The sequence below is a fragment of the Electrophorus electricus genome, chromosome 17 (assembly GCF_013358815.1).
Source record: "Electrophorus electricus isolate fEleEle1 chromosome 17, fEleEle1.pri, whole genome shotgun sequence".
Classification (NCBI taxonomy): Eukaryota; Metazoa; Chordata; class Actinopteri; order Gymnotiformes; family Gymnotidae; genus Electrophorus; species Electrophorus electricus.
Genome location: NC_049551.1, coordinates 15,413,407 through 15,439,160, shown reverse-complemented (window position 1 = coordinate 15,439,160; position 25,754 = coordinate 15,413,407). Strand labels below are relative to the sequence as shown.

At 41.0% G+C, this 25,754-nt stretch overlaps 2 protein-coding genes across 3 annotated transcripts; one reads left to right on the top strand and one right to left on the bottom strand.

Moving 5' to 3' along the window:
• Positions 1–3,359: 3,359 nt before the first annotated feature.
• rsf1b.1 (remodeling and spacing factor 1b, tandem duplicate 1) lies at positions 3,360–13,031 on the bottom strand. The gene is made up of 16 exons (XM_035535657.1): positions 12,855–13,031; positions 11,913–12,004; positions 11,505–11,597; positions 10,907–11,112; positions 10,407–10,552; positions 7,481–10,227; positions 7,073–7,345; positions 6,871–6,975; positions 6,709–6,788; positions 6,428–6,482; positions 6,146–6,270; positions 5,971–6,038; positions 5,655–5,865; positions 5,228–5,463; positions 4,564–4,743; positions 3,360–4,186 (listed from the first exon to the last, which is right to left on the bottom strand). The coding sequence occupies exons 1-16, from the start codon at positions 13,006–13,008 to the stop codon at positions 3,606–3,608; spliced, it is 5,352 nt and encodes a 1,783-aa protein (XP_035391550.1). The 5' UTR covers positions 13,009–13,031; the 3' UTR covers positions 3,360–3,605.
• Positions 13,032–22,199: 9,168 nt separating this feature from the next.
• On the top strand, positions 22,200–25,044 carry LOC113573340 (mitochondrial uncoupling protein 2-like). 2 transcript variants are annotated; one of them, XM_027003536.2, is made up of 8 exons: positions 22,200–22,319; positions 22,503–22,609; positions 22,803–22,987; positions 23,146–23,353; positions 23,481–23,678; positions 23,784–23,885; positions 24,004–24,184; positions 24,309–25,044. In XM_027003536.2, the coding sequence occupies exons 3-8, from the start codon at positions 22,862–22,864 to the stop codon at positions 24,421–24,423; spliced, it is 930 nt and encodes a 309-aa protein (XP_026859337.1). In that variant the 5' UTR covers positions 22,200–22,319; positions 22,503–22,609; positions 22,803–22,861; the 3' UTR covers positions 24,424–25,044. The 2 variants fall into 2 exon arrangements, with proteins under 2 accessions (XP_026859337.1, XP_026859336.1); XM_027003535.2 differs by having other exon boundaries at positions 22,798–22,987.
• Positions 25,045–25,754: the final 710 nt, after the last annotated feature.

The window sequence follows — 25,754 nt, the reverse complement described above, 5'->3', positions numbered from 1 at the left end:
GTGTAGCGCTACGGCGGCGCGCAGGCTTGCCAGCGCTCTTGTGGGAGGGGGGCGTGGCATTAGAAGGGCGGGGCTAGTTAAATAAATCATCGCTTTGCGGAGCGGCCTTTGTAATTACTGCATTCCTGATGTCCACTAAAGAGAAATGCAATTAAAACTTGTAATCATTCTCACCTGTTAGTGGGCAGATGAGAACACGAATTGCTAATGAAGCTCCCTTTTCCCCCCCACACAGTACGTTTAAATTCTTCCAGAGAAACGTAAGACAAAGGCGCGAATTAGGATAAGGTATAGATGTGCAAAATTGTAAAAGCATTAATAAGACACGAATCTAAATATGACCTGTAAGATTAACACCGTCGGAAATTAAATTTCAATTATCATGGGGAAAATGTTTCATTGCATTACAGCGATCCGTCCCAAAAGGTTTTATGAAAGCAGTCGGACAAATAGGTGCAGTACCCTTTTATTATGACAAATGTACAAGATTGTATTTATATGAAAGAACATACAATACAGTTAACAAAAACATTTAAAAGAATAACAAAAAGACAGAGGACATCTCTAAAAGCTAATGCCCAAACCAGACTCCATCCGCACACTTACCCAGGTCTTGCACTACAAAAAAAAAAAAAAGTCTCGATTTATTGGCACTAACTTTTCACGCTGTTATCGGAGTTATTAAAATCAATAACATGGTGAATGCCGAAGCAGCCTGATGCAAAAAATACCAGGTATTTATAATCTCGGGAAATACAAGGTCTGGTCCTAAGATGAATGGGGAAACAACAACAGACAACAACAAGTGTTTTTACTTCATATTGTTAGGGGTCACCGAAAATGTAGAATTTTAATCAGTATGCAAATATTGTTCAGCAACAGAAGGGGCACAGCACCGACACTGAGTTCTTACTTAGGGAACGTATTTCTAACCGAAAACTATGATGCTAATTAGTCTTAGTAAAATGTGACTTAACAACAAACGGTTTTGTTCCATTCTCTTAACATTGATGGCCTATGAATTTAGCACTGTATAAAGTGTCGTGATGAAAAAAAGAAAAATTTGATTAGGAGAGGTGTGCATGCCAATTGTCAACATTATTTTACAAGACATTTTAAAAATCTCTCGTTCCATGCCCTCATACCCACACCGTTCTGAGATCAGCTGTTATAGCTCAGACAGCTCCTGCAGTAATTCCCGCTAATAAAAAGGTTACATATGTACAACGTTCTAGCAAGCAGTGAAACATACTGTACCACTGGTGAAAAATGCAAACGGGGGGTGTATATGCCATCCTCACTGGGGGTGTGTGCCACAGAGGCGGCTTTACGGATGAGCCAGTCGACATTAGCTTCAACTCACAGCAGCCTTTGCTGAGCCACACAACTGAACTCCGGATTCAGTTCAACTGAAACCCAACTCTGGAGCACACATCCCAAGAAAGAGCATCTAATCTCGACAGTCAGACAGAACAAACATGCCATAGCGCACTTCAGACACTTTAGAATTGTACAAAAGTTGTGCAATACCACAACCTACTACAAAAACAAAAACCAAAAATTATAAACAGTTGCAATCATAAAGGACTGCTAAATATATATCGTTTGAATGATTTAAAAATGCTTCTATGTTACAGCAAAAACTACAGTTATAGTACACGCAAGGATAATGTGTATTATGCATCTTTCCTCCCAAGTCAAACTCTCCCATTGACTCCCACTATGCAAGTCCACTGGTGCTGAAAACAGTCCTCAAATTCATTACTGATCTATGCATTTCCTTCTCACAACACTTGTATCTGTGCTGGACAAAACTAAAAAAACAAAACCAAAACGATGAAGGTTCTGATTGCAAGGTGGCCCCAGATGGCGTTGGACACGTTACAACACCACAGCTGGGGGAACTTCTGCTCCTGCAAAGAACAGTTGGACTGGTGGAAGTGGATCTCTACGATTTAACAAGAAAAATATATTGCGCACATACTGAAGGAAAAGTAGCAATGGTCTGTGTATGTGGAAAACAAACCAAACAAAACAAAGATTATAATGTTAATAGGTGAAGGAGACCAACAAAAGCGTCTAAATGCAAGTGGGGAATTGGGGCAGGTCTTGTGAGGAAATAGAAAGAGATGCCAGTGAAAAGTCTTTTGAATACTTGTAGTAAGGGATGAAAAGACTTGCATGAAATCTACAGGCAACGCATGACACAAACACTTCCTATTCCGGGACATGCCCGATCCACGCTTCAGAGAAAGCTTTGGGAAAATGAAGCAAAGGGACGAAAGGAATCCATTCTTATAAGTGTTCACACTAAACAAATAATTAAAAGTTCAAATCCAAGCTTTACAAATATACATGATGACATACAACATCGCAAGTGACACTTTTCAATTTGGCATTTGATGCACTGATGAGCTGCCATGGAAATAGTGTTTGATATTGGAGATTTCTTTGATCCTACTAAAACAAAGCCAAGCATCACTTCTAGGGGCAAAATGGTCGTTTCAGGCTATACAAAAAGAATTATTTGAACACTATTTTTTCTTAAATTACTGTTTCTACACAAGACCCTAAAGAGATCAGAATCCCCCCAAGGACTCTGGCTTTCTTATTTTTCTTGTTGGAACTACACTTCAAACTTGATAACCGTTACCATGAAAGAAGTGTGTGAATGATTGAACTGCAATTAGTTAAAAAGTTAAAAATTACATTATAAAGAATAAATAGTATAACAAAACTAAGCTTATGTTTGTTTTCATTAGATAGCAGACATGTTTTTCGACCAGCAGTATCAAAAATCCAAATCAGTACTGAAGACATTTATTAGTACATCCCTCTTCAACTTCAGAATGGGGTGTAATTTAGAGAAAGGTGACCATGTTTGGATCTTAACTGAGTTATACCTCATGGTCACACCTGTGTGCATTTGCCATTAGCTTTTCTTAAAGAGGAAGTGGCTGGACCATCAGCAGTGGAGAAAAATAATACTCATGTATTCCATAAAGAAACGTGTGTGTGTGGGGGGGGAGAATATACCAAAACATCTCTACCTTACTTAACTTACTTGCTGAGAAGGAATGGCTACATAATTAGTGTAAAAGAGATTGGAGAGGTCATTTCATCATTTGCCTGGCCTTTCACTCACAAGGATTACAAAATAAAAACATCTTAGGGAGTCTCTTAATGACAACACCACCAATGACACCATCGCCGGGGGTGGGGGCATATTTACATGCTTGGTTCAGGTGCGGCCACGGGGGGGGGCGGGGGGGGTTGTGTTTCAAATGCAGCCTCTGTCATGCTGATGCTGTTCACGCACAGAGGCAGGGCAAGCGCGGGGGGGGGGGGGGGGGGGGGGGGCGTGTAGAAGAGCTGTGCTCACGTACGTCGTCTTCGGCCTTTCCAGCTGGCATCACTGAAAACTGATAGCTTGAGTGTCCTGATACTGTTTGGAACATGGTTAATGACACACAAGCAAGACAAAACAAAAACCGGACAAACAAAAACAAAATCCCAATAATGGTTAACAAAACACAATGACAGGGGTGCAGGATAGGGGAAGAGAACTCCATGAAAGAGGAAAACAAAACAAAAAAGAAACAATCTTACAACTGTTCACTGTTGCAGACGTAGTCTACGAGGTCTGTGACCCCCAAAAGGTCATCCTCGTCTTCGTCCTGCGGCGCCATCTCCTGGGGGACCAGGCCATTGGCGGCCATGGCCAAGGCTGGCGGCCCACCACTGTTTTTAAGGCCCATGTGACCCATGAGGGCTGGGGCAGTCACGCCTACGGGGGGCCGCGAGATGAAACCCTCGAGGCCTTTCATTGGGCTCTGTCCGTTGGTAGGCGGGAGCTCCACCAGATTGTAGTCCAGAGAACCAACGCCCTTCCCCAGAACGTCCTCGGCCTCCTTCTCCACGCTCTTCTTCTCCTCCTCCTCCTCCTCCTCCTCCTCTTCTTCTTCCTCACTGTCATCAGAATCGATGCGGTTAACACGCTTGCGCACCGGCCGGTCCTCTTCCTCTGACTCGTCCGAGTCGTCGTCGTCGTCGTCATCCTCAGACTCACGCCTGCGCTTGAGGGACAGGCGCCGGCGTCGCTTGTGAGACTCCTCCCCCGACGACTCGGCCCGCCGCTTCATACCCTTCCGCTCTTCCTCATCAGAGTCCGCTGAATGGAAGCTCGCTGCAAATTCACGTCCGTGCACACGCACATTACCATTCTCAGTCCAATCAGCGAAAGACATCTGAATTACTTACTCTATCAGAAAAAACTAGGCTTATGGTGTTAAATAACACTGCAAATATTACATGTTAACAAGTCAGCCCGTACAACAGAAAAACTGATATCAGCCATTTCTCCTTTTTGTGTATTCAGTTATTTTACTTTTTTTTAAAACCACTCTTAGATTAAAATACAGTAAATTGCTAAATATTCTTTACTTCATTCATGTGGGCATGTAAAAATAAATCTTGCAATAATGCTTTTATAATTATTGTTTTTATTTTGTAGAATGTGGAAGAAGAGTATATGGGTGTGTCTGGTTTTTGGGTGAGGCTGACCATCGCTCTCCGAGCTGGACAGACGCCTGCGGTTCTTTGGCTTGTCCTTGTTGCCGCTGGCCTGCGAACCGTCGGAATCTGAGGTCTCGCAGTAGTTCACCTGCTTCTTCCGGCTCCGGTGGGAACGCCGCCTACGCATGTCCAGGTCACTGTCGTTGAAATCACTGGAGCCCTCGGTCACTAAACACACACACAATCAATTAGCAAAGCAGCACTCAACGCAATGACAAACAGCCACCCGATTAAAGCTTTTTAAAGCATTCATCTTCTTAGCACCTACAAGTAGGCAGATATCTAGGTATGTGAGATTTGTCAGATTAAAGGTCATAAATTGCCAGCTTACACAACGTTCTGAAAGTTAGTTAGAACACAAGGAAAATGGAGGCTTTTATTTTATTTTAGTATTTATAATTAAAAGTCTAAAAGTCTTCTCATTTCATGTTTACAATGTCTTGTACACTATTTTTTATTTGTATACACCATAAGACTGGCTTAAATATCAAGCCGCTATATACAAATTAGAATTATTATTTGCATCAACAACAACAAAGTATAAAATACTTCACATATTTAATATTCAATTATAAAATATTAACCGAATCATTTATTGGCACCAGTTAAAGACAAATGTCAGAGGAACGCTCAGACAGAGAGCATTCATTACCCAATTCTTCCTCCTCCTCCTCGGTTTCCTCCAGCTCTTCGTCGTCGGAGTAACCTCTGGGTCTGCGTCGCCTGTGAGGCAGTCTGTTCCGTCTCCGTGGCGGCGCCCTCCGCCTGGACGCAAAGGCCTCGACGGTGCCGCAGCCGTCGCTGCCGAAATCACTGTCGTCCAAGCACTGCGCCTCGGCGTCACTCTCTGCGTCGTTATCCGACGCCACAAACTCCTCCTCTTCACTGCTGCAGTCAGTTAGACACAAGACGACGCGGGTGAACGCTCGTAGAACAAAGCGGCACGTTACGGTAACACGCTTCTTCGAGATTGTGTTTGAGAGATCAATATGCAATTCGAACTACGGAGTGTGTCCTTTGTGGGTGTGTTGTACTACAGAACGAGGGGGTTTTAAGTGCCTTGGGGCCGTCTGTGGTACCTATCGCTGATGCGGAACTCTTCCTCGCTCTCCTCTTCCTCCACGGTGCTGTCGCTGTCCAGGTCGTTGAGGCGGCGCCGCCGTTTCCTGCGCGGCCCTGCGCTGGGCCGCTGGAGCCGGCCGTTTTCCTTCCCGTCCTCCTGTAGGATGGTGGACATGTCCTTTCCTCTGTGGCCCGTGATATTGGCCATGTCCTTCCCCCGGCCCGCTCCTTCAGGGAGAGGCAACGAGACTCCCGTCACACAAACCCTCGCCAGCGTTGCCCATCGCCCCAAAAGCGACGAACAGGGCGACACCTCAAACACTTGCCCATTACCTCCGCCCTCCGCCTCCTTTATATCCTCTTCAATTGCTTCCTCAATAGCTTCGTCAAACTCATCAAACCTGAAGCAAACAAAGGGGGGCAAAACAGCAGCAACATCGATACAAATGGCTTCACGAGGTCCACAGAAGCAAGAAATGCGTCAAATGGAAGGAGATCCAAGTTCTACCTGTAGCTGATGTATTTCTTTGCCCTTGTTGACCTTCGGCCCCAGCGCTTGGTTCTCTTGACCTCTTTCTTTTCTTTTACTACCTTTTCTTCCTCTTCCTCCTCTTTTTCCTCCTCTACCTCAACCTTAGACATTTTTAGACATTTTTAGATCATCTTAAATCTTCTGGGTGTTGTACTCAAACGAAGCAAAACACAAGGAAAAGAAACAAAAGCTATTTTTGCTGCTTTGGTATCTATTTATGTCATCCAAACCCAAAAGAAAATGACAATAGGTTCTTACAGAAGGTGCAATTATGTTCTCAACACTAATCCCGACGTACACCAGACGCTCTTTCCTGTGGACATTTAAACAACATTTACTACTTCAGGTCAGAAACGTTTCAGAAAACAACCCATTAACAGTACTGTACATGTTAGAGCCATCAAATCCCAATTAAACATAGCAAATATGGTGGCTACATTCTGAACACTTTTGGTCTGTGCTGAGTTTTGGTATCCTTTCTGCCTTAAGTGTTCCCCTCCTTACGGTGCATTTTCTAGAACAAGATGATAATTGTTTACCTTCGCTCTGCACGTTCCTTCTTTTTAAGTGCTGCATCTAGATTTTGTAGCTGTTCTTCTAACTTGTCACAAAGCAGTTTCTGTGAGAAGACCGGAATGATCCGTCAGGACTCGAGAGAATCACGTCTCGGTTCCCAAATGCTGTCCAGGTGTTCTACTTACATGCTGGCAGGGTGGACAAAACCACTCGCCATCGGGGATGATCATGAGGGGAGGCCGCAGACAAGCCGTGTGATAGCCGCTGTCGCACGAGTCACAGAGCAGAATCTGAAAAGTAAACGATAGGTACACGTTAGCAACACTAAATTGGAACAGGTGTGAAATTTCCAAAAGCCCATACAAAGTCAAATGCTTGAAAACGCACTAGCTCTGGATGGTTGGGCAGGCCGCAGTGTTTGCAGGGGTCATCGTTTGGGAGGTCATCTTCTGACGAGGTAGAAGAGTCCGAGCTGTTCCGCTCCCTGTTGCGGTTCCTCCTCCTCTTTCTGGCCTTCTCCACCTTGTAATCTTCATCACTGTCATCTTCTTCGGTCTCTTCCTCCTCGCTTGAAGTCATGTCGTCGTCGTCGTCATCCGAGCCTTTCTTTTTACGCCGGGAGCGGGTGCTGGACCATCGCGTCCGCCGGCGGCGTCTCCCCTGTTTCACAGTTTGGATTCAAAATCGTAGTTTCAAGACGTTCTCAAGAGCCCCATCGTCTTCTGTAAACTGACATCTGACACCTGCTTTTACTGAAACACACACACCCGTACAGACGGACAGATTTAAACGTACCTTTGGCTTGGTTTGGCCTTCTGGGTCCGTCTTCCTCTCCTTTGGTCTTTTCTGTACGGGATTTTCCTCGCTCTCTTTTTCTTCATGTTCATCCTTGTCCTTCTCTGCCAAAGATGCGGCATGCTTCCTCTCCAGCTTCCGGTCCTGGATCTCTGCCAGTTTGGCCGTGGGCCTGCAGATCCTCGGCGACCTTCTCAGACACCGTCCTTCGCTGGCTTCTGACTCGGAGTCTCCCTTGCTCTCTTCTCGCTGCAGCTCTACCTTCCGCCTGTGCACTGGAACCTTGATTTTGAGACGGATTCCCTCCTGTGACACCTCAGATGGCACGCTGCCATCTGCACCATCCTCCTTACTCAGCTCTGCCTCATTCTTTTCCCCATCTAGGTTCTGTCCTGCCTTGTTCTCTTCCAGAGCTTCACCAATGACATGCGTCTCCTTCTCAGAGTCACTTTTCGGTTCACTGTCTCTTTGGTGCTCCTCCCGTAGCCTACTGTCTGGTTTTGAACGTTCTAAAGAAACCCTGCTCTCCTCGGAGTGCTCGTCCTTGGCTGTAGACTGATCTAGCCGATCCTGCTTGCCGAGAGCCTCAGTCCGGGATCGAGCATCACATGCTGCTGAAGTGATGTCAGATGAACAATCGTCTACCTTCTGTCCTGAGCCCTCAACACTAGTTGAGCGTATTTCTTCAGTTTTTGTGCACTCTGAAGTCATCTTGATTGTGTCATCTTCATTACCTTCTGCTTCCTTATGAGTATCTACTTGGGATTTTTCAGGGGAGGGAGACTTCACTGTCTCTTTAAGGACATCTTTAGATGCTTCTTCATCTGCCAATTCTTCCAGGGTAGCTACCGACACAGTTACTTTGGAGATTTTATCTCCTTCTGCTGTGACCGTTATCTGATTGTTAAGTGATTTCAAAGGTTGTTTTATTGTGGGGTCATTATTTGTCTCTTCACAAACAGTTGTTTTTTCAGAGTCATTAGGGGCTTCATTTACTTTTGGGGAAGATGACTTCTCATTAGAAATGTCTGCATCCTCAGGGAATGCTTTGTCTTCCATTAAAGCAGTGGATTCTTTGCTTTCCTCTGTGAGTTTATCATCTGTAGGACCCTGGTGCTTTTCAGTCTGTTTAGGGGATTCCAAAGGGAGTTCAGGCTCTTTGAAGTCCTCCCTTGAAGCACAGACCGTTACTACAGAAGACGAAATTTCATCAACAGTACGACGGTCTGTTTTGTTTTCTTCCGAAGCAGAGGGTGTTGCGCTGTCTTGGAGAGCAAACCCTTTCTCAATCTCATTGTTAACAACAGATTTCTCAACCTCTTCTTGTGTGGAGGACTTCTGTTTCATACAGGCTTGGGACTTTTCTTCCAAAGATGTGGCCCTCTGAATCTCCATTGGAGCAGGTGATGTCACTGCTTCATTATAAGCGCCTGCTTTCTTTTCTAACATTAGAGCATTTGTTTCATTTGTCTGGTCTGGCAGGTCTTTTGTTTCTTTGAGTTTGTTTTCCACCACATCTCCCGTGTCTTTTGGACAAGGCAGATTCTCCTTTAAAATCACTGAACTCTCTTTTTTCTCAGGTTCAGATTGTTCTGTGGTCTCCATGGCACCAGGTTCTTCAGGCTCTTCCTTGGTGGGAGGTTCTGAATGCTCTTTGGTCTCCATGGCAGCAGCCTCCTCAGGCCTTCCCTTGGTAGGAGGTTCTGAATGTTCTGTGGTCTCCACAGAACCTGGTTCCTCAGACTTACCCTTGGCAGGAGGTTCTAAATGTTCTGTGGTCTCCATGGCAACAGGTTCCTCAGGCTTTTCCATGGTGGGATGTTCTGAATGTTCTGCTGCAGTACCTATATGTGATGACTCATCAGCCTTTTCCACACCAGTTGGCAAAAGCATCCCTTCAGCTTCAGATGACTTTTCAGTTAACGGAGTGAGTTGCTTTGGTGAAGCTTTTTGATCCTCTTTCATGACTGTGGATTCCCCGTTGGAATCAGATTCCTTGCATTTGTCCACTTCCATGGGCTCTTCCACACTGGTCTGCGTCTTATTGGTCGCAATATCCTCCTCTTTCTGTTGCTTCTCCTGATCCTTTTCCTTTGGTTTTGCTGTGTCAGGAAGGTCCTCTGTTCCACAGGTATCCACCCGAGTTACCAAGAGAGCCGGCACCGGTTCTTCCTGCTTTAGCGCAGAGATGTTGCGTCTTTCACCCTCCACTGCTGTATGTGAGACATCGCCATTGAGTTTATCACTGTCCCACCCATTCTCCCCACTGGCTGCCTGCAGTTCTTTCACAACTGGGTTATGCACAATAACGCAGCCACCACTAGGGGTGCTGTCAAAGTCCTCACTCAGTTTCATCTCCCTCTTTTTCAAGGGGATCTTTGCCTGTTGATCATTTTTCATTACTCTGTGTACTTCATTCGCAGGCCTCTTCTTCAACTCCTCTGTTTGTTCTGGAGGAAGCTGACCACAGCCTTTTTCCGAGTGTGAATCTGATGAGGTTTTGAGTGCTTCCTCCACAGACTCCTTTTTGACCACGTGGGTAATGACTGCATCATTTCCAGGCTTTTCATGCTGAAGTCTGAGCCCCTCTTTAGTGTCTTGGTTGTCTTTCTGTTCTTTTTCCTCTGCGGTCTCTTGTTTCAAATGATCATTTTGTGAAAATGTACCTTCTTTTTCCATCTTAGGGGAGAGAGTACATCCATCTTTTGGATTCTCTTCATCCACATCATTTTCTTTCTTGACCTCTCCTAAAAATTAAAAAAGAAAATCACTTAAAGCACTCGAGAAGGGTTGAAACATTACACGCATCCTGACAAATATTAAAGGTACATTTAACTCTATTATATTCAAGTAGATCAGACCACATCATCCACACTAGGCTAACCCCTCCCAGGCATGTAAACTCCACAGCTTCAGAACACCCTACCATTATCTTCTTTCTTTTTGTTCTCCTCATCCTCTGGGCTTGGACTGTTACTAGATGAGCCTTCCTCCTGATCCTTCTTCACCAGCAGTGCAGGATCAATCTGAGTCTTCAGCAGTCCGAGGATCTGAGCCAAATCGTCCCGATTTCTGCATAAAATTTACACGACTCAAGCAGTGTGTTCATATTACAGTCCAATACCCATCCAAGTGGAAGAAAAATAATCCAGTCTCCAATTATATTCAATGCATTTCCCTGGGACTGGCATACAGACTGGGTCACATTTGCATTCACATTAATATTCCAATATTGCCGTTCATAAAATATATGAGTAATAAGGCAGATAAATGTGAATTACCTCTTTAAAAAGAGAATTTACATTTTTGCATATGTATTAGAGCCACTATAACTAAATGTGGATATTGTGAAGGTTCAGAGATGAATTACCATCAATTAATTAACCTTTCAAAATAACAGGCTCAATCCCAGCATGTCACGCTTACCTCACAATGCATTTCCAGGATGATCCATCAAGGTCGTCCTGCTCCTCCACATAGACCCTCACATTGTGGTCCTGGTCCAACTGGAACCAGTACATGAGACCATCTTTGTCTCTGCCAATGGGCTGCAAGCGCATTTTATCTGGGTCTTCTTCATTGATGGCAGTCTTGAACTTGACATTGTCATCAAACTGGCATTCACATAAGTACTGGAGAAATAAAGCAACTCACTTAAATTCTAACAATAAATACGTGAAATAGAAAAAAAAAAAAGTGGTTTTCTCTACTATATAAATATAGTAAATAAAAATAAACTTGTATAAATAAATACAGCTATGAAATTCTTCCCTGCTGTCTTGTGACACCCTATACATCATTATAACAAGCACTGTACAATGTACATACAAGTACCTCTTCTATACATTATTTTGCTATAGACATGCAATAGAACGCCTTCCCCCACAGAGACACCACACACATACACTTTCCAAACTGGACTTAGAAGTCACATATGAATCTTTCTTTAAATGATACCAGTGAGACACACACACACACAAAAACAGTTAAAGCTAGAAATGTGAATGCAAGCACTTCAGTTCACCTTAAGGATTCCTGTCTTGCACTCCAGTGTCATCTCGCAATAGCCCTTTTTTTCCAGCTCCCATGCCCATGTGGTATTAAACTCCTGACATACCTGTATTAACACAATTAAGTGACGACTAGTAATAATATTATAGCATTCAGCATCTACTTCATCTAATTCATATAATCACATCTACTTTTGTAGATGTTACAACTTCCTGACTCAAGTCAAGCAAAATATCCAAAAACTGTGCATATCAATACAATCAATATTTATTTTGCAACAAAAATTTATTAAGAATCCATCCACAAAAATGCATTGCATGTTTTTAATTTTTATATATATATATATATATATATATATATATATATATATATATATATATATATATATATATATAAAAAATCATTCAAATAACTGCCTTACCTTTACAAGATACTTCTCCCACCTGTCTGCAGAAACAGACTTGCCTATTTTCCTCAACAACTTCACATGAAGGTCTACCAGCAGTTTGGGAACTGTATTGAGAAGAAATAAAGACCAATTTAAATATCTCGCCTTCCTTCAGCAATGCCATGCTTAATGCGCCTAGAATAACTGCCTTGGAGTTAACGCTACGCATTTGTTTACAATGAAGGTGCTTGACAGTCGCTTAGTTAGCCAACGTTAGCGCCTCTTAATCAATGCCTGCCCCCCCGGAGTTAAGACAGTCGAGTAAGACTTTTGTCCACCATGCCATATAGATTAAAAATACGGATTTAAAAAGGGAAAAAAAACACGCCAGTTGTGGTTCCCGTTAGTCTGACGGGGCTCTCAGCGAACAACACTGGCTCCAGCGGCAGGAAGTTTACACGCTCCGCGCATGCGCGCTGGCGTCCGCGAACCACTCCACTGCCAAAATTATTATTCAACTGCAAATAAACCGAGCGCGTTGCGATGTCTCGCGACTGCGTGCAGCTTTTTTCCTTTTCCTTCCTTTTTTTGGCGAATCGAGTGCATTTTCCAAACCAGACGCGACACACTCGTTTACGCGCACGTCTCCGTCCGTCTCACAAACTGCCCCCTTTCAGCCCCCCTCCGAGCGATGCAGTTTAGTGCAGCCAGATAAAGCCACGGCACGGGCATCAGCCCTCCGGCACAAAGCGCACAAAAAAGACGACGTGCGACGCCGCGGAAAGTTAGAAACCGTCGAAAACTACGAGAGCACAAAGTTTTAGTCGTTGCGAGCGACCCACACGGACAGCAAGCGGGGTATTCGAGCGAGCAACGACGTCCCAAACCACACAATAACACGACGGGCAGCGGACGCGGCGGAGGTGCAAAACCTTCCCCTCCAACCGCGCAGCTCCGGGCGACAAAGTGCCACACCTGCCGCCGTCTCCTGGAGATAGCGCTCCAGCTGCGGGATGGAGAGCTCCGGCAGGTCCAGCAGGGCGCCGTAGCGCTCCAGAAAGGAGCAGACGACGGCGAAGGCTGGGCACAACCCGGGCGCGGAGCGCGCCGCCGCCGCCGAGGCAGCCATCTTTACGCTGGACGGGTGGGAGGCTGGAGGACCAATGACGCCCCACAATGCCCAGCGACAGCGGAGGCGAGCGACCCACAGGGCTTTGCGGCAGAGCGGAAACGACCAAATGTAAACAAACGAGGGCGAGAGAAGAACAAGTTAGGGTAATGATGTAAAGCAGTTAGGTTAATGGAAACGAGTTAGGGTAATGATGTAAAGCAGTTAGGTTAATGGAAACGAGTTAGGGTAATGATGTAAAGCAGTTAGGTTAATGGAAACGAGTTAGGGTAATGATGTAAAGCAGTTAGGTTAATGGAAACGAGTTAGGGTAATGATGTAAACCAGTTAGGTTAATGGAACCCAGTTAAGTTAATGGAAACAAGTTAGATTAATGAAGTAAACGACTTAGGTTAATGGAAATAAGTTAGATTAATGAAGTAAACCAGTTAGGTTAATGGAAACGAGTTAGGTTAATGAAGTAAACTAGTTAGGTTAATGGAAACCAGTTAGATTAATGAAATAAACGAGTTAGGTTAATCGAAACGAGTTAGATTAATGAAGCAAACCAGTTAGGTTAATGGAAACCAGTTAGGTTAATGAAGTAAACGAGTTAGGTTCATGGAAACGAGTTAAATGAATGAAGTAAACCAGTTAGGTTAATGGAAACCAGTTAGGTTAATGGAAACCAGTTAGGTTAATGGAAACCAGTTAGATTAATAGAAATGAGTTAGATTAATGAAGTAAACGAGTTAGGTTAATGGAAACCAGTTAGATTAATAGAAATGAGTTAGATTAATGAAGTAAATCAGTTAGGTTAATGGAAACCAGTTAGATAATGAAGTAAACGAGTTAGGTTAATGGAAACCAGTTAGATTAATGGAAACCAGTTAGGTTAATGGAAACCAGTTAGAGTAATGAAGTAAACGAGTTAGGTTAATCGAAACGAGTTAGATTAATGAAGTAAACCAGTTAGGTTAATGGAAACCAGTTAGATTATTGAAGTAAACCAGTTAGGTTAATGGAAACCAGTTAGGTTAATGGAAACCAGTTAGAGTAATGAAGTAAACGAGTTAGGTTAATGGAAACCAGTTAGGGTAATGGAAACCAGTTAGATTAATGAAGCAAACAAGTTAGGTTAATGGAACCGAGTTAGATTAATGAAGTAAACCAGTTAGGTTAATGGAAACCAGTTAGGTTAATGGAAACCAGTTATCTTAATGAAGTTAACGAGTTAGGTTAATGGAAACCAGGTATGGTACTGAAAAACAGTTAGGGAAATGGAAACAAGTTAGGTTAATGGAAACGAGTTAAATTAATGAAGTAAACCAGTTAGGTTAATGGAAACCAGTTAGGTTAATGGAAACCAGTTAAATTAATGAAGTAAACCAGTTAGGTTAATGGAAACCAGTTAAATTAATGAAGTAAACCAGTTAGGTTAATGGAAACCAGTTAGATTATTGAAGTAAACCAGTTAGGTTAATGGAAACCAGTTAGGTTAATGGAAACCAGTTAGATTATTGAAGTAAACCAGTTAGGTTAATGGAAACCAGTTAGATTAATGAAGTAAACCAGTTAGGTTAATGGAAACCAGTTAGGTTAATGAAGTTAACGAGTTAGGTTAATGGAAACCAGTTAGGTTAATGAAGTTAACGAGTTAGGTTAATGGAAACCAGTTAAATTAATGGAAACAAGTTAGATTAATGAAGTGAACAAGTTAGGCTAATGGAAACGAGTTAGATTAATGGAAACGAGTTAGATTAATGAAGTAAACCAGTTAGGGTAATGGAAACCAGTTAGGTTAATGAAGTAAACGAGTTACGTTCATGGAAACGAGTTAGGTTCATGGAAACGAGTTAAATTAATGAAGTAAATGAGTTAGGCTAATGGAACCCAGTTAAGTTAACGGAACCAAGTTAGATTAATGAAGTAAACAAGTTAGGTTAATGGAAATTAGTTAGATTAATGAAGTAAACGAGTTAGGTTAATGCAAATGAGTTAGATTAATGAAGTAAACCAGTTAGGTTAATGGAAACCAATTAGGGTAATTGAAACGAGTTAGATTAATAAAGCAAACCAGTTAGGTTAATGGAAACCAGTTAGGTTAATGGAAACCAGTTAGATTATTGAAGTAAACCAGTTAGGTTAATGGAAACCAGTTAGATTAATAAAGTAAACCAGTTAGGTTAATGGAAACCAGTTAGGGTAATGGAAATGAGTTAGATTAATGAAGCAAACCAGTTAGGTTAATGAAGTAAACGAGTTAGGTTCATGGAAAAGAGTTAAATTAATGAAGTAAACGAGTTAGGTTAATGGAACCCGGTTAAGTTAATGGAACCAAGTTAGATTAATGAAGTAAACAAGTTAGGTTAATGGAGACCAGTTAGATTAATGAAGTAAACCAGTTAGGTTAATGGAAATTAGTTAGATTAATGAAGTAAACGAGTTAGGTTAATGGAAACTGGTTAGATTAATGAAGTAAATGAGTTAGGTTAATGGAAACAAGTTAGATTAATGAAGTAAACCAGTTAGGTTAATGGAAACCAGTTAGGTTAATGAAGTAAACCAGTTAGGTTAATGGAAACCAGTTAGCTTAATGAAGTTAACGAGTTAGGTTAATGAAAACGAGTTAGATTAAAGAAGTTAACAAGTTAGGGTAATGAAAACGAGTTAGTGAAATGGAAACCAGTTAGATTAATGAAAATGAGATGGGTTAATGGAAACCAGTTAGGGTGCTCGAAACAAGTTAGGTTAATGAAGTTAATAAGTGGATCACTTCTCCGGCGTACTTCTGAAAACATCCGTTCACATTTTCACCTCTATAGTGATTCTTCTATTCACTGAAACATGATCGAGTTAAACTTATTACCACTTATTACTTATTACTTATTACTTAAATTAAACAGATCCTTTACACCTACACACTGAGTTTATAATATTCAATACTATGTTTTTCTGTGACTTCACAGCAATAGGCTTTATTAGGCATCTGTTGCTTTGATTGTTAGGTTTGAAATTAAACATTTTTTTCAGATGAGTGTGTGAGTCACAAATTGTCAAAACGCAGGAATCAGTTGTGTGTTTTAACAAGGAATAATAGACTTAGGTTCATCGTCTTTCGAGGAGAATGACAGTGGTTTATTACTCTTTACCAAGTTATCCCAGTGACATTAATAGGAAAAGAGACCATAATTTTGATTTTAGCCATTAATGGAGAAACACCTGAGCACATAGAATGAGTTGGTGTTATTTTTATCAGTAGTGTCCTATTAAAAATGTAAGTTCTCTGACATCAGAGTTCCACACTGGGCAAGCATGTGTGTGATGTAGGACACTGGGCAGTTTGGTTAAAATAACAAATGTAATGGTTACATTTAGGAACAGTAGCATTTTTTAAGGCTGAAACTAACATTTTCTAAGGCTGGAATTAATAGTTAACAGTTGAAATAAAACTGCTGCAAGTGTGCTAATGTGCCACTTATAAACTTACTTGTATTTAGGTCTTTGAAAGTTACTTGCCCTTAATATTAATTAACAGGTCTTAAACATATTTGCTGTGAAATTCACACTTTTGCTTCTTCATTTATGTTCATTTATTATTCAGTGGTTAGTTTTTTTGTTTGTTTGTTTGTTTTTTACATTTATCCGTTAATTCGTTCATTCATTCATTCATTCATTAAATTAAGCAATCAAATGGTGGATGTATGTGACAGTAGAGAAGCAATAGCGACTAGTAGTGAATCAAATATCCAGCAGGGGGCAGTGTCAATGAGGCCAATTCCTGCTCGTCCACAACACACAGATGCTACAGGAAGCTTGACTTGCTACTTAAGCACTGTTATTTTCATTCTAAATTTTTTTACAATGCAGGCCACACATGTTCTTTATATTTGTGTAGCCCCTTTATCAGATATGTCTAAGTCAACCTTTTATTAGCCTTTCAGCAGTCAGGATTCAATACAAATTGAGACCTGAGACCTGTGGTGACAGGCTTGTGCATGAAGAGCGCTCGGCGTTCCGCTATCACTGCTATCACGGGTTCATCGCAACTCTGCAGCCTTCAGTCCTCAGTGGAGTGTCCACATGCAGGCTCAGCAAGGGAGCTGTAGAAAAGCAATGTTTATCATGTTTGTTTGTTTATTTCTTTGTTGTTTTTCAAGAATAAGCGATTTTGCTTTTAGATAAGGTAGTCTGGTTTTTTGGGTATTGTGTAAATAGGTTATGCATTATGACTTCACAACATTTAATTCTGAATACATGTTCACACCCTACATACTTTGACTCAAGCAAATCCAAATTTAAAGATGGCAATTACTTGACTTTTCTGGCAAAAGGGGGGTGGTGGGTATGAAAGGTTAAAAGTTAAATTCTGCTCGTGTGTTTGATAAGAGAACAGAGGAACTGTGGAGAACAGCATCAAGAGGTACACTGACCTATTTGCTGAGTCATTGCTCAGCATGGTGGTGAAATCATCAGGGCAAGTCCAACTACTAATGCTTCTGATACACATATACGTACATAGATAACTGAACATCCTACTCAGTGCATTGTAACTTTTTAAAATTGGTTAACAAACGTACTTCAATTATTAACAGCGTAAATGTAAATCCTTCATGCACTGGTATCGACAAAAGTGCAGTCATAATGACCTTCATTAATAAATAGTTAAAAATAATTTACTCTTTCAACAAATGAGGTCAAATCGTTTTAGACTGAAAATAACTTGTAATAAGTCATAATAAAATAAGTACACCTCCACTCCCTGATCACAGTAAAAATAATAAATTAATCTGCCATTCCACACCCCCCCCCCAAATACAGCTCCTCCTAAAAAGCAAATAAGGTCTTCATTCTTCCAGCTCTTCCTTCCCTCTGTGTCTCTCGCTGTTTGCTCTTCATTCCCCTACCAAACCTTCCCTTCCAGTGTTGGAAACTTAGGTTTGCAACTGTTAGATTGCAACTCTGCCGCCAACCCACCTATTTTGGTTTGAACATGGTACCTCAAAACCCACCTATTTTGGTTTGAACATGGTACCTCAAAACCCACCTATTTTGGTTTGAACATGGTACTTCAAAACCCACCTATTTTGGTTTGAACATGGTACCTCAAAACCCACCTATTTTGGTTTGAACATGGTACCTCAAAACCCACCTATTTTGGTTTGAACATGGTACCTCAAAACCCACCTATTTTGGTTTGAACATGGTACCTCAAAACCCACCTATTTTGGTTTGAACATGGTACCTCAAAACCCACCTATTTTGGTTTGAACATAATAGCAGGAAAGTCTGTGAATGTGAATCACGTGCATTTGGGAATCTGGTAGTTGTGTCATGAAATGCAGTCTGCTAACAAAACACTGGCATGGCTCAGGACATTTATAATGGTGGGAATAAGAACAACGAGCCTAATACAAGAACGAGTGATCAGATCTGCCAAGAACTGACGCGTTAGGACGTTACACATGGACCCGCTCACTATCTGCTATGGTGACAAATTAGCCTTCAATTAAAATTTGTAATTTGAGATTAACAGCCGGCGTCCAGGGTAACTTTCTATATTGCAACTACCGACAGTTCAACATACATTTCCTCCCTTCCACTGGTACATTTTTTAAGTTTGCATGAAATAAAACATATATGACGAACAACGCAAGCAATAATTCCACTCAGTTTCACTACTGATGTTACAGTGGTGTGTTCTTTTTTACCGATCTCCGAAAGCAGGATCGTTGTTTTTTATCATTAGAGAGCATAAAAAACACTTAGGACATACGTACGTGTGTGTGTGTGTGTGTGTGTGTGTGTGTGTGTGTGTGTTTGTTTGGCGGGGGTCTGTGTCCAAGAGTTAATATGAACGCGTGCTCTCGTAAGAACCGGGATGTTGACGTGCATAATTTACCATAATTTGGTGAATTTACGGACGTTTGCTGAATCTGACTTTACAATAGAAAAAGAGGAAATGCAAGACAAAAATCTGAAAATGTTTTTGCTTTATGCCCAGTGACACTGGTCGTATTAAACAACCAGAGGACATTTCCATCACCCAATGGTCAAATGGTGTGCCACCATTTGAATGGAAAGCGATGACCTGGGAAAATCGCCCAAGAGACGGAAATAAGACCAGTGTTGTGCGCAGGCTTATTTAGTAATGTCCCTGAACCCTGAGCGCCTTCTAAACACGCCCGTGGGGTTTTCACACAGTGAGATTATTACAGGTGAAACATACTGACAGATTTGTAACATTCAAATATCTCCCAACATAAATTACTTTTTAGAATGGTGCATAAAACATAATTGCCAGGACATGCTTTATGAAGAACAAAGGAGTAATTCACTTGGATTAAACATGCTATTTGTTACTAGGAAGCACAAAAAACAGTAATTAATCTTTTAAGTTTTTTTCTCATACCCTTAATAATTACAATAAACTTCAGATTTATTTGTGGAAAATAATTTCTCTGATTTTGGTACACAAGTGCAAACTTTGCATTCCCACTAGGGCAAATGTACATCCTGCCCTCACACTTACAGCTAGTGTATTTAAAACATATTAGTATCATATATTAATGCACTTATTTATGAAATACTTGTATTTATGTTGCTTAGGGCAGACACACGGGAAAGTGTCTGGCTCCAGTTTCAGTTCGAGGGCGAAGGGAGGGCCTTGGTGGAGCTTGGATGTTGTTTACCTCGCTGGGGAACTGAAAGGTCATAGAATGTACCGAGGAAACTTGTTCAAACTGGCTGCCACCACCCTGTCAGATGTAGCAGCCAGTGACTGTAATGTAGTTTCCTTTCTTCCTTGTTTGATTGTACTGGAATTCTTATGTTTTAATAAAATATAAAAGAGTTTAAATCTCTTTTCTACACCCGAGATGTCTTTGATTTTGCCTAATTAGAAAAAAAACAAAAACATTGCAATCCATTTTTTAAAATGTTATTGTTTTTTTCAGCTACAGAAATAGGATGGCCTCCAGTTTTTTATTTGTTTGTTTTTTGAAGTCTATAATTCTAAGATTCATACATGGTTGCCAAATTGGATTAATATAAGGAAGCAGATGCATCTCAGCAACCTACAAATCATTGTACAGATCAGTACCTAACACACACACACACACACACACACACACACACACACACACACCTAAAAACTACATGCTGAAAATAACTATCAATCCATGACCCAGTTACATAAGATTCATTTGAGCTTCTATTCATGTCCAGAGCTAAAAGGCCTTTTGCTTTGTGCTTTATTTTATAGTTGGTAGCCAGCTATGACCAAATAAACCTGATAAATCTAAAGTTTAGGTCACAAGTCATAATAAATCAAATTTTGAAGAAATGTAAAAATCTTAACATATTTTTAAAAATCATAATTTAGATATTTAATGCAGTTATGCAATGCATGACATTCTTTGCATAATAACATTTTCTAACATTGTTATTACACATTCCATGATCTCACTGATCCCTTGGGGTTGTTTTTTTTGGGTTTTTTTCCTTGTGTACCTTTCAGCCTGTATTGCAAATCACCATCCCTTTTCAAAAAACAACCAGGCAGAATGCAACCAGCATTTGGGTCCTGGAGGCACCATCCTGGGTGTGTGCGTTCTAAAGGGGCAGGCTTCGGTGCAGGCAGCACAGAGCCAGAAGCCCCGATGCTAATGGTCATTGGGCCCCTTTCCGCCCTCTGCCCTCTGCCTTGTTTGAATGCATGCAGATGTCTTGCATAGACACCCACCACCCTGCCATCTATGGATTGGCTACTATGTGTGCACACCCATATACATACCATCTATGGATTGGGTACACTGTGTAGCGTTGCTGGTGCTGAAGGATTGCTCAACTTTCTAGCAAGTTCATAAGGTGGGGGAAACGGCTCTGGGTGCATGTGTTTCACTCTTCACCTTTCAGTAAGACATGTTCCAACCGAGTCACGCCAAGGCACAGATGGCACAGGCACGATGGGAAGAATACATTCACAGTAGTGGGTAGAGCCATACTTGACATAAATCAGTTTCATCTTAAACTATCAATCCAACCTAATTTAAGAGGTGGTGACAGATCATCTTGAAAAATATTTCACTGTTCAAGTTGAGGGTAGACAAAAAACATAAAGTTCCCTGTGATCACTGATTCTCACCGGTTGTCTCTGTACATCTTGCAGGACAGTCTATGGTAGTCTGTGCTAGCAGGGATGAGACCGCTTTTTGATAGGGTGACCAACGGGCTTTTACCAGCCTACGGCCAATACGACCCCAGTCTTTGGGGTTTAAAAAATTCACCCCTCCGGCAACCTGCCAGATGTCAAAAGTAGATAAAATGTGACGTCGTGATTGTACACCACTAATATATATATATATATATATATATATATATATATATATATATATATATATATATATATATAAAAAATGTTCTACCCTGTTCTGCCCTAAGCAACATAAATACAATATATAATGTTCTACCAAGTCTCGTTCTACCTAGACTCGAGTGTAAATATTAATACAAAGAATTACTTCAAATAGCACATTAATGCAAATAATTACTATATATATATATATATATATATATATATATATATATATATACATACATACACACACACACACACACACATACACACACACACATACATATATATATATATATATATATATATATATATATATATATATATATATATACACATACATACATACATACATACATATATATATATATATATATATATATATATATATATACATACATACATACATACACATATATATATATATATATATATATATATATATATATATATATATATATATATATATATATATATATATATATATAGTACAAAATATTGACTATTACTGTAAATTGGATATTACTGTAATTCACATCCTTCAGACATACTCCACCTTCCTATATATTTTCGACATAGCCTGCAGTCTTTCCATTGTAATTTGACATTTCAACACAAAAGCCTACCACGTCAGAGAAACACTTGAAGCTAAAGAGTTAAAAGAACGTTTAATGTCGCGTTTACTTAAAGTGGTTAAAGCCAACTAGTTTAGTCTGTTTATCTTCTTTTATAATCCTAAACAGCCGACATACGACATCGTTTCTCCCTTCGTAAACAGACGAGTTAAACTTAGACTACTGCATGATCATGGAAACATACAACTTGATCGGCTGGCTTCTGCGTACGGTGCTATAAATTGAAGGAGCGTCAGTCTGCTCACGACTTTGGAGTACGTACCTCGGGAAGATAAGCTAACTAGGCCTTACTTCTTTAATTCTCCAGACAGAATTTGGTATTAAAGAAAACTTATACCAAGGTAAATTAATTTACCACGATTATCTCTCGATTATTTTTGGAATTATATTTTTGGATTATTTTTGTCTATTTATTTGTTTGTCGGTTTATATTTGATTGTCGGTTTATATTGATTTTTATTTGTATTTATTTATTTAATATTTATGTGTTTATTTGTTTGTCATTCACATTTAACTGCTTACAGTGTTATGCTACTTTGGATTATTGCTCCATACATTTTTATGGCAAAAGACACTGAAACTGTAGCACGAGTGAAACAACTAAGGAGAATCCCTGTGGAAGAAACTTGAGGTATATATTCATACAAACCCATTCCTCTCTACTTTATAGTGCTATAGACCTACCTGCCTGATCGGATCATATAAACCGTAATACATATAAAACTTAAAAAAACAAACAGTGAAAACAGCTCCTTACTCTTTTTTTAAAATTATATATAATAATGCCATTAACATTAAACCTGTTTTCTTTCTTGCCAGTGCAGGGTTTGGCTAGTTTCACAAGCTTTACCGTCTCAGAAACACCTGCTTAGCAACAACAGAGATGGTTGGAATCAATCCGAAGGACTTGGCACCCACAGCCGCTGTGAAATGTTTTGGCGCCGGAACAGCGGCATGCATTGCCGACTTAGTGACATTTCCCCTAGATACAGCTAAAGTGAGGCTTCAGGTAAAAAACAGTATGTCTTTCTTAGACAAATTAAACAAATGGAGTCGTAAAGAACAAAACCAGCAATAGCTGCTTAATTGATCAGCAAGTGCACTAGTCAAACATGCCTGGGTAGGCTTTCTCCTTTTGGACCTCGGCACACTTTTCACTCGTCTCAGATCCAGGGTGAGTCCCGACCGATGGAAGGGGAGGGGGGCCTGAAGTACCGGGGCGTCTTCGGCACCATCGCCACCATGGTGCGCACGGAGGGGCCGCGGAGCCTGTACAGCGGCCTCGTTGCCGGGCTACAACGGCAGATGAGCTTCGCCTCGGTCCGCATCGGCCTCTACGACTCCATGAAGCAGTTCTACACCCGGGGCTCTGAGAGTGAGTGCCTTGCCCTAGATGTTAAAACTAAAATAACCACTGAGGTACATTTCAAGGCGTTTCGACTTTTAAGATTGAAGTAACAAGGCAAGACCAGTCACCATATGTTCTGTATATTTCCCCCCAGATGTGAGCGTCGGGACCCGGCTGCTGGCCGGATGTACTACAGGGGCCATGGCGGTGGCGTTCGCCCAGCCTACGGATGTGGTGAAGGTGCGCTTCCAGGCCCAAGTCCGCATGGCCGAAGGGGCAAAGCGCTACAACAGCACCATGGACGCCTACCGGACCATCGCTCGGGACGAAGGTGTCAAAGGATTGTGGAAGGGTGAGTTCCAATGTTTAATGTTTGTCCCTACCTGCCACCACAATGGAAGACTATTTTGCAATGTGAAAGAGGAAAAAAACAAAATGTATCTCCGTGTTGTTTCAGGATGCATACCAAACATCACACGAAATGCTATTGTGAACTGTGCTGAGCTGGTTACCTATGACATCCTCAAAGAACTAATACTAAAATACGATCTCTTGACAGGTATGTATCAGTGAAGGAATTTGCAAGTCCCCATTGCATATATTAGTGACTCGTGTGACCTGAGACACCAGGTGCTTGTCTGATTTTAAGGTATTTGCACATTCCCATTTGTCTTTAGATAACCTGCCGTGCCACTTCACGGCTGCATTCGGAGCTGGTTTCTGCACTACTATCGTGGCCTCACCAGTGGACGTGGTAAAGACCCGCTTCATGAACTCCCCTCCAGGCCAGTACAACAGTGCTATCAACTGTGCCCTCACCATGCTGACTCGGGAAGGCCCGACAGCTTTCTACAAGGGGTGAGCAAGACTCTCCACAATAACCCAGCATGCACATTAAAGCCGCTGTATTTGTAAAAAGCATATACTTGTATGCCAGAAGTGATCAACAAATGATGGCGCTTGCTTCTCCGTCTGCTTCAAGGTTCGTGCCATCATTCCTGCGGCTGGGATCCTGGAACATTGTGATGTTTGTCTCCTATGAGCAAATCAAGAGAGCCATCATGAGAGTGCAGCAGTCGTGGGAGTCACCATCTTGAGCTGTTGCATTAAGAAGGTGTGTGGCTTATGAGAAACCCAACCCAAAAAGACAAGACTGCTGTATTGAAGCCCTGTGCTGGCAGAAGAACCCTTCCCCTATGGGATTAAATCTTAGTTTTGTTAACAACTAAAATGTAAAGGAACATGGCAGAACAAGATAAGTCAGTGATTGATTTTAAAGGCCAAAGGTCATGCTTACCATTACTAGAGGATGTGTTGCCAGACAATTGCGGCATATTTCACTCTCTGTGCTAAAGTGCAGAAGAAATGATAAATGACTGTGAGTCCAAGTACTATTGAGAATACAGACACTTTCCAAACAAGACAAAAATATACAAATATGTTTTCCTTTTAGAACGTGTATATATTTTTCTTCTCTGTAGAGATCATGATGTTTATTGTCCTGTGTGCATTTGTTTGCCAAGTTTCCCAGACAACAAATGGTAAAATATTGTTTACAGTTAGTGCTTTATGGTTTACAGTGCTATGAACTTATGAAAGCTGGGTGAATCTTATACAAACATATTTGATGTACATCAAATTATTATTTTTACTAATATTATTTACAATTTTATACTGCATTTCCATTCTTGTCAATAAAATCTGTAACTTTACTATAATATACTTCATTCAGTCTACTTAATCAAACTATTGCTCTCCAAGATTAACATCCGGAACAATACAATCGATCATTTATCAATACAATGTTTTACTGTTAATTAAAATTCTATTCAACAAATCTAATATTAACTCATAGTGTTTGACTGTAGCAAAATAAAACAGGGCCAAATGTAAATGAAGAGTCAAATAAGACAAAATAGACCTTGTCACTATACTCAACCCAAAAGGCCTATTAGAAATTATGCTGTTTTGCATTGTTACCAACATCAAAAACAGTGTTCATGCCATGTTGTACTGAAAGAGGTCAAGTCTTGTGTGTGTGTGTGTGTGTGTGTGTGTGTGTGTGTGTGTGTGTGTGTGTGTGTGTGTGTGTGTGAGACATTACAAATGCTGAAGCCTGCAGAATTAATGTATGAATGCTTCTGCATATAGAGCCCATCCAAACGTTTTGAGTCCATTTAACGAGACATGTGCAGACAAACTCTTTCTCTGATTAATAGCACATGTGCTCCTAGCACAACTTCTCATTGTGACTCAGCAGTTCATGGTTTTATGCCTTATTTGTAACATTTTCGGTTTTGAAGCTCGATATATATTAACAGGGCCTTGTGCGTAATTTGCGTTTTGATGGACTATCATGTCCATCTTGAAACTTGCTTATAACCAAAACCACATGGCACATTTTGGTCCCTCACAATTTAGGCCACTG